The sequence below is a fragment of the Hemitrygon akajei genome, chromosome 11 (genome assembly GCF_048418815.1).
Source record: "Hemitrygon akajei chromosome 11, sHemAka1.3, whole genome shotgun sequence".
In the NCBI taxonomy this organism is placed as follows: domain Eukaryota; kingdom Metazoa; phylum Chordata; class Chondrichthyes; order Myliobatiformes; family Dasyatidae; genus Hemitrygon; species Hemitrygon akajei.
Genome location: NC_133134.1, coordinates 32,320,876 through 32,337,126, shown reverse-complemented (window position 1 = coordinate 32,337,126; position 16,251 = coordinate 32,320,876). Strand labels below are relative to the sequence as shown.

Below are 16,251 nucleotides of genomic sequence, written 5' to 3'. Positions count from 1 at the left end.
CCACCTTCCCTGAGCACTCCAACCCTCCTCTCTCCTCTGACACCACCAACTCTCTTCGCCGCTCTGATCCCAGCTCTAATCCTTGCCATGTCATCACCATTCCCTTTGACCTTCTGAATGATCTTGACAACCGGTCTTTTGGGTCAATATACAGAAGGGTTTGGGGTCTCTAGTCGAATAGCTCAAAGACTTCGCCCCTGTGGCACCCCCTCCTGGGCTGTCCTTTGACCGCTGGCCCATCCATTGAAAGGGCCCTGCATATCTGTTCACTCCCCATTCAGCTGGGGTGGCTGCCGTCCAACCCTGTCTATGATTTCTTCTCTTTTTCTTGGAATGCCTTGCTATCGATGTTGTGAAACTTGATCTCTCAGGCTTAACTCGGATCCTTTCCTATCCATTTTCCCCAATATCTTTCTATTCTGATCTGTACAACTAATTATCTAGCACCAAGAACAGGCCTTCATTGCAACGTATAGTTGCCAGTATATTTTAAAGTTCACTGACAAGTTGTGTCTTCATTTGCATTTCCATTCTCTTTCATCTGTGATCTACTTCCATTGGGTGTGGTCAGATGTGACACGGGGCTGGTGTTCACTTAGATTCTGTGTAATGACATTTTTTAGTGAGTGGACTTGATCCCTTGTTCTAAACAAGCTGGATGAACTCAGCAGGTCGGGCAGCATCCATTGAAATGAGCAGTCAACGTTTCGGGCCAAGACCCTTCATCAGGACTGAAGAAGGTGAGGGGGAGAGGGAGCAGGGAGGGGATAGGCAGGAGAGGTGAAGAAGGAATGTAAGGGGAAAGCGCTATGGGTAGTAGAAGTTGGCAGAATCATGAGAGAAGTGATAGGCAGCTAGAAGAGGAGGCAGAGAGAAAGTGGGGTAGGGGAAGAGAGAGTGAAGGAATTGTTTGTACGTGTTGATTTGACCACAGCATCTGCAGTGTACTTTGTGTTTATCCCTTGTTCTGTCTGTGTGGGTGACAAGGAGAGTTGTACTGTTTAACCTGAGTCCAGTTTTTCCGCTGGCTGTCTCATTGGGTCTGTACACAAACACAGATGTCATTTGTTCCGAGCACAACCTGCAGTCCTATCCACCTGGGAGTGAAACCTGTCTTTTCAAGCTGCTTCCATTCCATGACTTGGTCACCCTTGGGAGAACTATCTTTGCTCTCTCTGATCAGCAATATGTTGCTGTTGTTTTGCAATGTTTGCTCTCCCTGTCTTGTCCGTGTTATTCCTCCCTTTTCCAAATCTATAATCGCACCTACCTTACTCAGTGTACCTATCCCCTGGACAGGACCCTCGCTGTTCAGGCACACCCAAAAAATCAGCAGGAAGCTGCACTCCCTTGATCTCTTATCCTGCCAGCAGTTGTTTCACTTCCTGCACTGGTACTGTATATCGCCTCTCCAATCATGGGTAAGGGTAGATTAGTTATTGACATTGACGACCATGTATCCTGATAAACCCTTTGTGTACGCACTACTCGCAGTGGAGGCTACTGCCAGCTATTTGTCTGACCTGGATGTTGTCCCTACCAGCTCTATGATTTGGTCGGCAGTCAGATGAGACAGAGGGCGTTGGTACGGTTTCTGCTAGTTTTGGTGAGTGACTCTCACACCTTCTTCCTTTATTAGGACACTGACTCCAACCATGGCGTGAGAAGCCACAGCTGAAACAAACCATCTCCTTTGCCCTTCTGCATCTATTCTGTCAGTCCCTTGGCAGGTGCCCTGGTTGCTGGCACACAAAGCAAGTCCTCTGTGACATCGCAGCAGCTACAGTACAGCCACTTCACAACTTCTTTTCTCCCTCCTCTGGTCTATCCCTCCAGCCCATGACACTACCGCAGAGTAAGTCGATCCCACCACTCTCCCAAATCTAAAACTTCCTAGTGTGCTGAGCTCAGGCCTTCCTTCAGCATTTTCAAGAAAAATAAGTCATCTCTCCCTGGATCATCAACCATAAATACTCCTCATATCCTTGATTATTACACTCTGCATAATCAATGGTAGGCTCATTTTTCTTCATTACTGGCATTGCCAGTTGTTGCCTATGTATCATTCTGCACAGCTTGGGCCAAAACATCCCAGATGTTCCTCAGGCATTTTGCTTTTACCAATGAGTGTATCTTTTAGGTGCGTCTAGTCAATTTCAGCCATTAAATTCCAAGTAAAATTTATCATCCGAGCACATACATGTCACTGCATACAACCCTGAGGTTCCTTTTCTGCAGCATACTTAGCAAATCTATAGAGTAGTTACTGAACCTGTAGATATCAGGAACTATAAACTGTAAACTGTGCAAATGCAGATATAAATAAATAGCAATAAATAACGAGCATGAAATAACAATATAAGAGTCCTTAAATGAGTGTAGCTATATGTTTTTGTTCGAGGGCCTGATGGTTGAGAGGTAATAACTGTTCTGGAACCTGGTAGTGTGAGTCCTGTGACACTTCTACCGTCTACCTGATGGCAGCAATGAGAAAAGAGCATGGCCTGGGTGGTGAGGATCTTTGATGATGGATACTGCTTTTCTGCAGCAACTTTCATATAGATGTGCTCAATGGTTGGGAGGGCTTTACCCCTGATGTACAGGGCCGAATCCACTGTCTCTTGTATAATTTTCTGCCTAAAGGCATTGGTGTTCCTATAAAAGGCCTTAATGCAACCAGACAGTACACTTTCCACCACAGATCTATAGAAGTTGCCAAGGTTTTCAATGATATGCTGAATCCCCACAGCCTCCTGAAAAAGTAGAGGCACTGCCGTGCTTTTCTCGCAATAATATTTATAAGATGGATCCAGGACAGGTCCTCTGAGATAGTGACACACAGGAATTTAAAGTTACTGACCCTCTCCACCTTTGATCCTCTGATGATTACTGACTCATGGATGCCTAGTTTCCCTCTCCTGAAGTCTACAGTCAGTCCCTTGGTCTTATTGACATTGAGTGAGAGGTGGTTGTTATTACACCACTCTGCCATGTTTTCAATCTCCCTCCTGTATGCTGAGTCAACCCTTTTGATACATCCCACAACAGTGGTGTCATCAGCAAAATCGTTTCCTCAGAGTTTGTGCCAGAATGCTAAATTCCTACAAGCAACTTTAAGTGAAGGCAGCTCAGACAAAATGCTCGGTTTCTCCCCGGGTTGAAGGGTAGTTCCCAGGGTCATGGCCTGTCTTGTATCATCAAGATTCTCAACCTGACGTCTGACCTCAATAGGTATCAACCCAACAGATCTTCTAGGTTATAACCTCTCCCTCAAATTTTCCCGTACTAATTCCCATACTAAGCAAAGTATGAAGGAAGGATAAAAATTAAATAGTACATACTTAAAACCACAGACTATGCACTCTACAGTCTTCCACTTAAATGCTGCTGAGCTCAATACCTGTTTTATTCCTTTCCATATAACAATCTGTTACCTCAAAGTTTCAAACTTATTCTTTAAACACACAAACAAGCTCAAAAACAAATATGCTGCTATACACTTCCCCAAATCTAGTATACACACACCATGTTTGAGATGCTAAGTGACAGCATCCAGCTGGTCTGCCAAGTCACAGTGGTGCAAATAACTTGGCCTGTTGCCTGGTTTAATGCAAGCTAATTAATACAACTCCCATTGCCTTAACATTTGATTCTTGCATATGCAATCTCTTAGTCTGTGGAGCAGCCTGTGCTTTTAACGTCAATCCAGACCATTGCCTGTTTTTTTTTTTATTGTCTTCAACTTTTCCTTGTTTTTTAACTAACTCAGTGGTTCCCAAAGTGGATGAAATCACCCCTCTGGGGATGGTGGACTTTCAAAGAGGGTGATAAAGATAAAGGAGGCACTTGATAGCAAGGGGGGGCAGCTGAGAGATTACAAGTTTGATTTAAGAAATGAATTAGTTATAAGTATTTGATTCTCAATGCCTCATAGTTGATTGCAATGATCACGTAATCACCTCATCTTTTGCTAATCCACCATTCTCTTAGACTTAGCTTGAAGCGCATTATAGTTGTTGAAAAGCAATAAAGCAATGTGACGCTTCTGTATTTGGCTTATTGTGAGAAATCTGGACTGAAGAAATTGTGTTATTTCCAAGCCCAGCTTGCACATTATTGCTGTTCAACTACTGTAGTACAATTCTGAAACTCTACTCACACAGTGACAAATTTTCTGTGAATTAGGGTTCAAAGGAGGTAAGTTCAGGATCTCCCCTTCTAAACGGCCTTAACTGCATTCCTCTAGCCCATGGCCTAACTGAGACATTGCTGCCCCACTTTATGTACCTTTAGGCAAAGAGTCAGGTTTTGCCTGAGCTATGATGATGTCCTAAACTTTCTCCTTTATTGATATCAACACTTCAGGTTGGACTTGAACTGTAGGCATTTGACCATGGCAGTTAATCCATAATGAAAATGGCAGAATCAGACCAAATGGAAAAGAAGTGCAGACAGTATAGTGTATGGTATCTGAAATATGGATTTATACCAGCACCGAGCAGCCAATGTTGTCTGGTGTGTGTAAAAGCTTTTTTAAATGAGACAATGAAACCACCCAGGCTGCTTGACATTTGAAGAGAATAACGCAAACAAGAACTTGGCTTATTTTCAGTCACTTTGTGAAAACTTTCAGAAATGGAAAACATTTCAAAATACGTTTGCCAGCACTTCTCAACAAAGCATACAACATTTCATTGCTCATTGCTAAATCTGGACAGCCCCATACCGTTTGAGAAGAACTGATTCTGCCAGCAGAAAGTGAGGTTCTGAGTATGGTTTTGCATAAGTCACGAGAGCAAATATTTAAAGTGATTCTGCTCAGTGACAACTCTGATCAAAGACAAATAGATGAAATTGCTGCGAATATGGAAGGCACATTGTGCAACATACTTGGGACAACAGAATTTGCTCTGCATTTAGATGAGTCAACTTTGCCAATCAACAAATCTTAGCTATTTTGTTATGTTTGCTTCATAAAAGTTGAACGCATGGTTCAAGAGCTGTTATTTGCAAGGATATTAGAAACAGATATGATGTGCAAGTCAATATTTTGGGTTGAGTAATTTTTCAGATGAGGACATTTCACTCACTAACAGTCTTCCTTGTGCAACCGATGAGATACCATCAGTGTTAGGACGCCACTGCGAGGTTATTACTTTCTTGAAAAAACATTTACCAATCGCTGTCTAATTCACATGACGTCTTGTCACAAAAAACTAAGTAATCGTCTGCAGAAATCATTCAATATTGTTAATGATTCTGCATGTATTTTCTACTTGTTCTGATCTGATGAGATAATAGAATTTTTATTAAGGTGAAATATTAATTTAGCCCTTTTGTAAACCAATAGCTTGGAAATTGAATAATTTGTATTGAAAGAACTGCACATTAGCAGTTTGAATGTACATTTTAACTTTCCATTGCTTTTAATGTGTTGAGGAAATTTGTAGTAATGAAAACCAACTCCTAAACTCAACTTGGTACCCGATTTACATGTACAAGGTATACAGAGATTATTTTTGTTCAGCTGTATATTTCTTACTGATACATCTCAGCATTTAAAATTTGATTTGTTTCATAACAGAAAGAAAAGATCAGAGAAAGATTTGTGGCTGATTTACAAAGAGAATTTGCAGGGAAAGGGCTCACCTTTTCTATAGGTAATTATAATTCTCTTTACTATGTAGGAAAGTGGGAACAGAACGAGTTTGAAAATAGTTAAGACAAATATATGATTTAAAAACAGAAACTAATAATCCTTCATTGTTCTGCAACACCTTGTCAGGAAAAAAAATCATGTAATTTAATAAAATAAGAACATTTTGTATAAAGCTATTCTATATTTTTCAATTTACTAAGCTTTGCTTTACTGAGATAACCATTGCACTGAGGACAAGTGTGCAGTCAAATAAGGGTAAGTTTATGACAATCCAAAGCTGAAATTGTAATGACCCTTTATTTAATCAAGAACAAATATGTTCAGGAGAAATCGAGCAGAATGTCTAAGAATCAAATTCAGAATTTTATATCTTTTGCTTACAATGATAATATATGATGGATGAGATTCGGACCATCTCTGAGGTGGTGGTATTCTAAGAACTCCTATGTTTCTACATATGTTTGAGATTCATGCCCCTCTTGGTAATTGTATTTCAATGATGCTTATGCCTTAATACTATAGTAGCTCCAGTGTCTGGTCTATTCAAATTTTGTTCTCAGCCATCCAGTGCAATTCACATTTATTTACATCTTTTATTTACTTGGTCCTGATCTGAGGTGTTTCATGCCATGGAGGTTTTATGGACCTTTTGTGATTGGATACATATTCCCATGGCACAGTTTCATCTACCTTGATATGGCCCATTATATTCCCTCCATATTTGGTCTCACAGTCATATCTCGATACAGTATGTAACTATGCATGTGTTAAGGAGCCAGTCAATATCTGTATAAATACTATGGTTAGTTTATAGGACTACTTGTGTCAAGTGGGTACACTCAGTATCAACCCCTGGCAGCTGCTTTTGTAACAGAGAGCAGATTGTTTATTATGTGATTTCAATATGAATCATTAGAAGAGTGCTACTGCAAAACAATATAGAAATATGGGTTTGAAGCCTCGTTCTTAGCATCCATATTTCCTATATTAATATTATCCCACTGATTCTTAAGCAGCTTGTATCCTGTTAATCCACCTCACACAATTAAAGACACCAGTAATTAGGTAAACTTTATTTTTATATAATTTCGTATGGAACGCATAATGTCTTTATGCAGTCTATTAGGAATCAAATTCATTTCGACTTTGAGACCAAAACTGAAGACCGTGTTTAATCAAATCACGAAGTACAAGGAGTTCCTGTTTGGACTTGCAGATTGATTTGACCTAACTGATTTTGTTCTTAATTACTGTTGGGATGATCTCCAAAATTTTCACTATGGGTAGATACGGCTTCACAAGACCAGCAGCTGCCTATTTTAAGCATCAAACCAAATCTTTTGTCAGTTGATTGCATAACTACCAAGGAGATTCTTGATGGATGTGTACTGTTATGTACCCCTATGGTTCATATTTTCTGTGGACAATCACTTTAAAATGTTGGGAGAATGAGACTGACTTTTGGATACTGTTTGAGCTGTTACAGATGTAACGGGGGTTTTTTTTCTTTTTCTTTGTTACTGTGTATGTAATCAAAATGGCGTCTTTGTTTGTTACAAGTAGGAATCCTGGCGCCTGTCTTAATGGTAGGAATGCTATTGTCTTTGTTATGATAAGTGCTGGAAGCTGGTTTGGGACTGTAAACTGATTGTTGGTGGGGACTTTTGGGAGTCGGGTGCGATGGAGTGACAGAGAGAGGACGGAGTGCTGGAAGCCGGGCGACGGAATGGACCCCGAGTGGTGGTCCCCGGCCCAATGTTTTCCTTGAGGAGAGGAGAGGGAGACAGAGGAGTGGGGGAGCATCTGGTCGACCACCGTGGGGGTCCCAGGAGGCGGGTCGAGGAGATCGGAGAGGATCGAATACCAGAAGACATAAGTAATTGAGCTCCAACGGTTGTGCACGAAGTGGTTTGGACTTTGATAAGTTTGGCGCCTTTTCTTTTTTTCTCTTATTCATATATACTGTATCGTTAGTAATCGCTTAGTTATAGTAATCGTTATAAATTGTACTCATTTAATCGCATAAGGTGTACTGTGTGTTTCTTTGGGCGAGGCGGGGACATCACACAGCATCCACACCAGCTGATTACCCAGCTTGGCGGGGCCGAAGGCCGCTCCCCCTAGACTAGAACGAGTTTGAGCGATGCCTGAGGTGACCCAGGGGTTACATTGTGGGTGCGATCGTCCGGGATTGATTTCTGTGGAAGCTGTGTGATCGCTCTCTTTGAATTGTGTCTGCGGCGAAGAGCTGGTGTGCCTTTGTGGGTGTGCGATTGCTGGTTATTTCTGTATGTGTGTTGGGTGTGGTAGTTGTTGGTAGCCCGGAGGGCGTCGTTCGAGTTCCGACTAGCGCTGACGAAATGGTGGTGGTGCCGCCATGGGGTGTCCGTACTGTTTGGAGAGTGAGGTTGGGATTTTTCAGCTATGGCGGTGGGCTCCGCCGGGTTGTTGGGATAATGTCCAGCCCTAAAGGGGCGGAGACGTGGGCGGAGCAGACCTCTCAGTTGTTGGGTGAGTGGCAGTGCTTGGCTGAGGGAAAGCGACAGGGATTGGTTGAAAGTTTGAGTAGGCGGGCTGGTAGCGTTGTTAGAACTGTCGGGCGCAATTATCTCGAAGTGACAGCTGCCAGTTCTGGGAAAGTGTGGGAAAATGCGTGTGGTTCGACGGGAAGTCAAATACCGCAGCTGGGGGATTTGTCAAGGGGATCAGTTGTTCCGTTGATCCGAGAGATGTCGGGAAACTTAGAGGAGGCCCAGTGGGGGAACGGCTTGGGGTCTCTGGGGGAGCACGTTCCCAGCAATGTACCAAGGAACTCCAGCAAGGAACAGACCCTATTCCTGAAGGCTTAGAGGGACCACGCACTCAGGTGTTGGTACGGATGGATGGAGGTCAAGTTAAAGCCATCCTCGGCACCGGGGCACCGGTTAAGTTGCTGTACAGTTTGTTTTATAACCGTTTTTGGAAGCCTTTACCCTTGATGACATTGACAACACTGGAGATTTGGGGTACCAGTGCCGGTGATTATAAAGACGACGGTTGTTGGTCAGTGAAAATGGAGTTCTTAGAGGCAAATGTGGAGGTGACTGAGGTTCGTGAATCGTTGATGCTGATGTGTCCGGACACTGTTGAGACGGACAGCGTTTCGGTTATGGAGAGAACCAATATCCTGTTGGTGCGCTTGGGGGCCTGCCCGGAGGAGGCGGGTGAGAGCTGTTTGGAGGCATTATCGATGCACCCAGAGTTTCGAGCTGCTTGTGCGGACGTGTGTAGCAGCATTGGGCCGATACCGAATTCAAACCAGAGCCGGTGGTGGTATGGCCTGGAGGAGTATCTGAGGGTGAGGCCCTCTTAGTGGACGCTGCGAAATACCACCAGGGAGGGGAGTTGACTGCTGAAGACACCTCGGTGAGGCAGAGGTTGCGGCAACTGGCCCCTACAGCGTGGCAGACGTAGGCAGCGTGTGTGTGGATTATATTGGGCCGTAGAGGTGATGGCCTATCTGAGTGGTGCGAAGAGGTTTAAGGTGCTGGATCTGAGGAGTGGATGTTGCCAGATCCCGATGAGTGAGGCCGCCAAGGAGAAGACGGCGGTTAAAAGTTTCCTAGGAGTCTTTCCGGTCCGAAAAGATACCACAGGGTATCTCCGGAGCCCTTGCAACCTTCCTGCAGGGCATGTGGAAGACCATGGGGTGTGGAGGCGTTTGGAATTTTGACGTATGTGGATGATCTCCTGGTATTTGGATTTGCCTCAGGAGAATATGAAGTGAAGTCGTTGCCGGAGCGGCTGAGAACTACAGAGTTAGTGTTTTCTGGACACGTGCCAGGGCTGGCGAAGGTCGCAGCTCGTGAGTGTCTGTCTCTACGGAATCAAGTTTGAAATGAAGACTGAGAGACCAGAGAGAGTGATCTGGAACCATTTGAAAGACTTACAAGTTGGAGAGAACGAAGAAAGTTGTTTGACTGAGAGCCACAGCAAACTGAGAGCCTGGAGAAGGTAGTTTGTGGAGGTGAAGAAATTGCGGACAAATCTTGGAAGGGGGAAGCGGTAGCTTGAAGGGAACCTGAAGATGACCATCGACAGTTCAAATGAAGTGCAAACCTGACGGTTGATCTGGAAGAAGTCATGAGGAGAAAAAAAAAGAAGCTGGAGAGAAGTGCAGTGAATACTGAACTGGAGGGTGACCAATCGTTAACTGCTGCTTTTCAGGTCAGGGTGGAAGAAGCTGTTGGAGTAACTGCATTCCAGATTGAGATGGCCGGGATGCAGGAGTCAGAACTGCTGAGCCAGGGGCCAGAGAAGAGGATAATCTAAATTGCAGGAGGCTGAAGAGACTGCAGGAGCAGTGCAGGTCACGTGTTTCCGTTTGGAGAAGATCAAACAGCAGCTACCGATCAAAGAAATGAGGAAGAATACGGATTCAAAGGCTGATGGCTGGATGTGTGGTACATGCTGCCTTTTGCTGACTTTCCCTCGATTGAGGAAGAGACCTTTGTCCCTTCTTCCACTGAGTCAGGTGTAGTGGGGAGGGTTAGCTGTGTGCAGTGTGGGGTATGAGTGAGAGATTGAAAGAGGAGTTGGTAGTGGACCCAAGGTATCCCCAGCTGTGTCCTAGCCTAAGGGTTTAGGTGAGGGGGGTACGGAGGTCTCAGAAGGGTTAGGGAACGCCCAGATAGTTGGCCTATATAGCGCCTAAGGAACAGGGCGTGAGGTTTACTGTGTGGGGAGGAGATGTCACTGCTTGTGCTTGGGTTACGGTGTGTTGGCAGGAAAGGTGACGAGTTATCTAATAGTCATGAGGACATGACTTTTATTTGGTGGGGGGAGAGTGTAACGGGGGTTTTTTTTCTTTTTCTTTGTTACTGTGTATGTAATCAAAATGGCGTCTTTGTTTGTTACAAGTAGGAATCCTGGCGCCTGTCTTAATGGTAGGAATGCTATTGTCTTTGTTATGATAAGTGCTGGAAGCTGGTTTGGGACTGTAAACTGATTGTTGGTGGGGACTTTTGGGAGTCGGGTGCGATGGAGTGACAGAGAGAGGACGGAGTGCTGGAAGCCGGGCGACGGAATGGACCCCGAGTGGTGGTCCCCGGCCCAATGTTTTCCTTGAGGAGAGGAGAGGGAGACAGAGGAGTGGGGGAGCATCTGGTCGACCACCGTGGGGGTCCCAGGAGGCGGGTCGAGGAGATCGGAGAGGATCGAATACCAGAAGACATAAGTAATTGAGCTCCAACGGTTGTGCACGAAGTGGTTTGGACTTTGATAAGTTTGGCGCCTTTTCTTTTTTTCTCTTATTCATATATACTGTATCGTTAGTAATCGCTTAGTTATAGTAATCGTTATAAATTGTACTCATTTAATCGCATAAGGTGTACTGTGTGTTTCTTTGGGCGAGGCGGGGACATCACACAGCATCCACACCAGCTGATTACCCAGCTTGGCGGGGCCGAAGGCCGCTCCCCCTAGACTAGAACGAGTTTGAGCGATGCCTGAGGTGACCCAGGGGTTACACAGAGAGAGGGAGAGAGACCCTATTATTAAGAGAGAGAGAGGCAAAGAATGCTCAGAAGATTGATGTTATGGTTTCTCTACAAGCTTGTTTACCTTTCCACAAGGCCACTTTCCTGCTTATAAAACTCTTACAGAGAGAGGAGGGTGGAGCAGGTTGAAGGACAGCTGGTGTCCAACATGTGGAGATAAAAACCAGGTCCGCTGTTAGACAGACACATGGTTTTGGACACTGAACGAGCTTTGTTGCACCCACGGGAAGGTGGGGTTTTTGGAGGATCGATTTGGGGAAATCGATCAGTGGCTCTAGCAGTGTGAAAAGGTGCAACCGGTGGGGAATTATTTGTGTGCCCACCCTCACCTGGGTGATAATTCCATCACTGAAGAACAGTCGTACATGTTATAGTCATAGTCGGTGACTTCAACAGGATTTCGGAGGACAACGGGGATTTCAGAAGACAACGAGAAGATCGACGGCATCAGCTCACCTCTCACCTCTCTCTCTCTCTCTCTCTCTCTCTGTCTCCAACTTTACTCAACTAACTACCTCAAACTGAACTGAACTCTCTTCATCATCATTAAGACTATATCCATTCACCCCGGGTTTGAAAGAGCCCAGGTGTGTGCGTGCGTGTGTGTGTGTGTCTATCTATCATCGCTAACCTGTTTGAAATATCTGCGTTTATAGTACTGTATTGCGTAGTTACTAATAGACACTATTAGTTAATAGCAATAACAGACTCCAATGTTTTCCATTTCTGCCTGTTCTTTAACCTGTCACGGGGTACATGACAGTACTAAATCTTGATTACAATAATAATAATAAACATTTCATGTGTTATTTATAGTTAGTAGCACGAGAGGTTTCAGCATTTGAAAGTGCAGTGTCATGTCAAACCTGTTTTACTTTTTCCAATTCTCTAGGTGGGCAGATCAGCTTTGATGTGTTTCCGGACGGTTGGGATAAACGATACTGTCTGGGAATCCTCGAGAAAGATAACTTAAAGACCATCCACTTTTTTGGGGATAAAACTTCACCAGTGAGTTAAGAGTGTTTCAATACTGCAAAAATTAATGTATTAAAATTTCAAGTGACCTTATGGAACCGGAGCTGGAATCACTTCATTTAGAGTGGAAGCCCAATGCAATATAACATGATGTAGAACTTCCATTCTGTTACCACACCAAGACCAATGCCTGCTTACACTAACCTTAGCTCCCTTCCCCTCAATACTCTTTCCCCAACCCCTGAAGTATCCCTTCTCCTAAGCCTCCCATGCCTCTTTTTAGTCCCATACCTCACTTACCATCTCCCATCACCATTCTTCCACTTGTTCAGTCCCAAGTTTAACTTGTTATAGTAAAGTCACTTGGGAATACTAAATCGACAGCATGAGTTTTCAAACATTTTGAAGATTGATTTGCTTGCATACGCAAAATGCTGGAGGACCTCAGCGAGCCTGGCAGCATCTATGGAAAAAAGTAAAGTCGACATTTCGGGCCGAAACCCTTTGAATCAGTCCTGCTGTAGGGTTTTGGCTCAAAATGTTGACTCTGCTGTTCTCCATAGTTGCTGCCTGGCCTGTTGTGTTCCTCCAATGATTTTTGTGTGTGTGTGTGTGTGTGTGTGTGTGTGTGTTGCTTGGATTTCCAGCATCTGCAAATTTTCTGTTGTTTGTGGATTGATTGTGCTTAGCTTTTCTTCCATTTTCAGTGTTTCTTAAATGGCTGATTCTGTTTCTAGTTTTTTTGTCATACCTCAGATTATCTATGGGAAGGTATGGGTTAATGGAGAAAACAAGCTACATCATAAATTCATAAAACAGTTTTTGTAGCCCTTCTTGAGGCAGCAATCTGCAGTGTCAGGAAGGGTAGGGCTTTGCACCAGTGCACACTTTTCTTGAAACACAGGGTTTTATGTAGTTGTGAATGCTCAGACTGGAGAACCATGAACTCCTTAACAAATAATCATTCCGTGAGGCGGTAGTTAATGCAGTATCATTTGGAGGATCCTCACTCCTGCTTAACGCCATTCCACCTTCTGCCTATAGAGCTTTAATGGCAGTGTAGAACTCTGGCTAACAAGCAAAACTCCTTCGGGTTTTACATGGGACATTGGATTGGATTGCTCGCTAAGGAGTACGTTATTGAAGTGGAGCTAAGTTTAAACCAGTGCAGTCAGAATCTACACGCAAGTGTTTAGATATGCAACCTGTGACATGCACCTGTTATGGATTAATTTTGTGACAATAGGAGCATTTACTTGACACTGGCACTGATGTTCCAGTGCACCAACAAAACACTGCAGTCTAATTTTGAGCCAGGCTTGTTGCTTTTGCTCATGTCTGGTTTTATTGATTCAGTGGAGAGCTTTTACAAATCATTTTTGTAAAAATGGGTTGTTTTTGTCAAAAAGCCACCATTGAGAGTAAATATTAACACCCAGCTGAAAGCCAGAGTCATTCTATTAACTTCCTAGCACAAACTGATTATGCTCTGTACTGGAACAAATCAGCTAGATGCCCTCAGGCCCAGCATACCAGCAAGCTGCCAATGTCTGCCAAAATCCTTTTCTACTAAAGCACTCTCTCAATAGAGGATAATGTGCTTCCACTGTTTTTCAAAACCATGGGGTATTCATTGTAATGTGCAAACCATTGACTGTTCCACTGATAGGCCAGGAGGTAGGGACAGGGAAATCTGCTGGGTACTTTGTGAGATGGTATGCTCCATTTGTCACTTCTACAGGGCATCTCTGTGCACCTAGTGCATGAATTCAGTTTCTAATACCATTCTCAATGCTTTTTCTCCATTTTGCGTAGTCACGTGCCAGATTCCCAGATGTGAGGACGTCCATAAATCCTGGCAGTTGAAAGGCTTATCCCTTTAGAACTTGAGTCACTCACTGTGGCAGATGACGATGACCAGAGCATGGCTGGTTGATTCATGGAGGCAGGATACCTTAGTTCATCACAGCATTTCAAAACCACAAGCTGCATTTTTAAAAATGTCTTTAAGACACTGTTGGTTAGTCTGGTTTACCTGAATACTGATTCCTTCCTCCACCTTTAAAACTCCCAGTGCAGATGGCGTGGGTCCAAGCTGCCTTTGAAGCCTACGTTATTAAGGAATTTACCAAGCTCCAGAGTGTGCATAGAAACTTTACTTATACTGTAGAGAATACATGATTTTTTTAAAGGAAGGTCAGCACCAACATATTTCTCAACTTAGAGCTAAAACTTTGCCTTACTAAATTATTAATAAGGTCGATACCAATGTCAGGCAAGTTATCTTCACGTGGAGAGCATTACTACCACAATACCAATTTCTTTTCCTGCCAATCCTCCCCAAAATAGGGAATACTGGATCATTCCACAGGTAAAGCAATAAAGAGAAAGGGTTAACATTTTGGGTGAAGTCCCTTCAATTTGACAAAAGCACCACTTCAGTCTAAACTCCTGCACAAGTTCTATTCAACGTTAAAGGATTCAGAACATTTTAATAATCTTTAGTGTTTTTTGCTTTCCATTGAGCTACCATCAATCATTCTAATATCCTAACGTTAAAAACTCCACAGATTAACTATGATTTGGATTGTTTGGAAAACAATCCATTACAGTTCTTCTCTAATCACAAGTTGCCTTTCATTTGCAGGGAGGGAACGATTATGAAATCTACGCTGACGCACGGACTATTGGTCATTCTGTGACGTGCCCAGGAGACACTAGGAGGATTTGTGATGAACTGTTTTTCAACTCAAGTGCCAGTACTCAATCATAAAGTTGTGAATGTTTGAAATACCAAAGACGACTCATTTTCCAATGTGAAGTAAATACTTGAATTAAATCAACAATGTCTAGCACATGTAACTATTTGTACAGTGATCCTGCACAACAAAAAATCACTACATTCTGATGGAACAAGATCTTACTGTTAACAGAAGATTCTTTCAATGGACCTTTAAAATAGAATCTTGCAGAGATATTAAATTTGGATTGACCGACTAAAAGCAATTAGAAACTATATGCATTATAACGTAGGCAGGGAATTAATGTGATGAAAGATTATGTCACCCTTTCCAAAATGACATTTCCTTTTATTATTTTTACAGGGAAAAAAACAGCTAAATTACAAATCAGGAAATGTGGACCAAAGGTGTCAACAGGAATAACAAACACTGTTACTTGTATCTCAACGTAGAATTTAGTTTTTAGATTTGCTTAGCATGTGTGTGCTGGTCACAGGGAAGGATGTTGTATTCTGCAAGAAATTCTATTGTAGTAGCTTTGATTATGCCTATTGGTTGATAGACTTCAACAACAATCATACAAATCATTGTTATGCAGTGGTCATTTATCATGATTTTTTTAAACTGATGCTGACTATTCTATTGTTTCATAATTAGATATTTGGGACCCTACAGTTACTGGTTAAAATCTTCTTTCAGGCTGAATCTTGCATTGGTTTCTAGCTGTAAGAATGGCTGTCAATTGTAGTGCATGCTACTTTACAACTGTTCTACCTCTAGACATGTTCATGTGAAACAGACAGTAATTTAATGAAAACTGTATCCCAGTGTGGGAAAACAATTTTAACTGCCTGTTATAACCAACCTCTTTCATTCCATACAATGTAAAAATATCTTCATCACTATATAAATTTTAATGGAAACAGCTAGTCATAAATTCAACCTATAAAGTTGTGTCATGTGACACTGGTTTACGTCATGACTGAAATTAAAAATCTATAATGGATTTAATTAATTTGCAAGTTTGATTCTGTAAACTGTGACATGTAATTCTATGCACTTCAGGGCCTTTACTTCCAAAAAAAAAATCATGTAGCTTATATTCCAGGAAAAGTTGACTGTAGTCATCTAGTTTAGAAAAGTTGCTCAAGGAGAAAAGCATAACCAAAATTATATAACCTAATGTCCTTTCTTTATAACCCTTTAATCTGCTGCACTATGGATTGCAGTTCTTTTCCTTTACAATTAAAACAGATATTTGCATGTAATGTTTCAGTTAATCATTTTAGATCTCAAACATGTTGCTAAAGCTCCCATTCAAATGCCATGGCTTTACCTC

General features: G+C 42.7%; 1 protein-coding gene across 2 annotated transcripts in view; it reads left to right on the top strand.

Moving 5' to 3' along the window:
* Window positions 1-15,923, top strand: part of pmm2 (phosphomannomutase 2) — a 37,022-nt gene extending 21,099 nt beyond the window's left edge. Inside the window, exons 6-9 of one of the 2 annotated variants that reach the window (XM_073060581.1) lie at window positions 5,585-5,660; window positions 12,089-12,204; window positions 14,819-14,992; window positions 15,276-15,923. In XM_073060581.1, coding sequence (XP_072916682.1) covers window positions 5,585-5,660; window positions 12,089-12,204; window positions 14,819-14,944 — 318 coding nt within the window. In that variant the 3' untranslated portion in view covers window positions 14,945-14,992; window positions 15,276-15,923. Of the gene's footprint in view, window positions 1-5,584; window positions 5,661-12,088; window positions 12,205-14,818 lie in introns of both variants that reach the window. The other variant, XM_073060580.1, reaches the window with a different exon arrangement.
* Window positions 15,924-16,251: the final 328 nt, after the last annotated feature.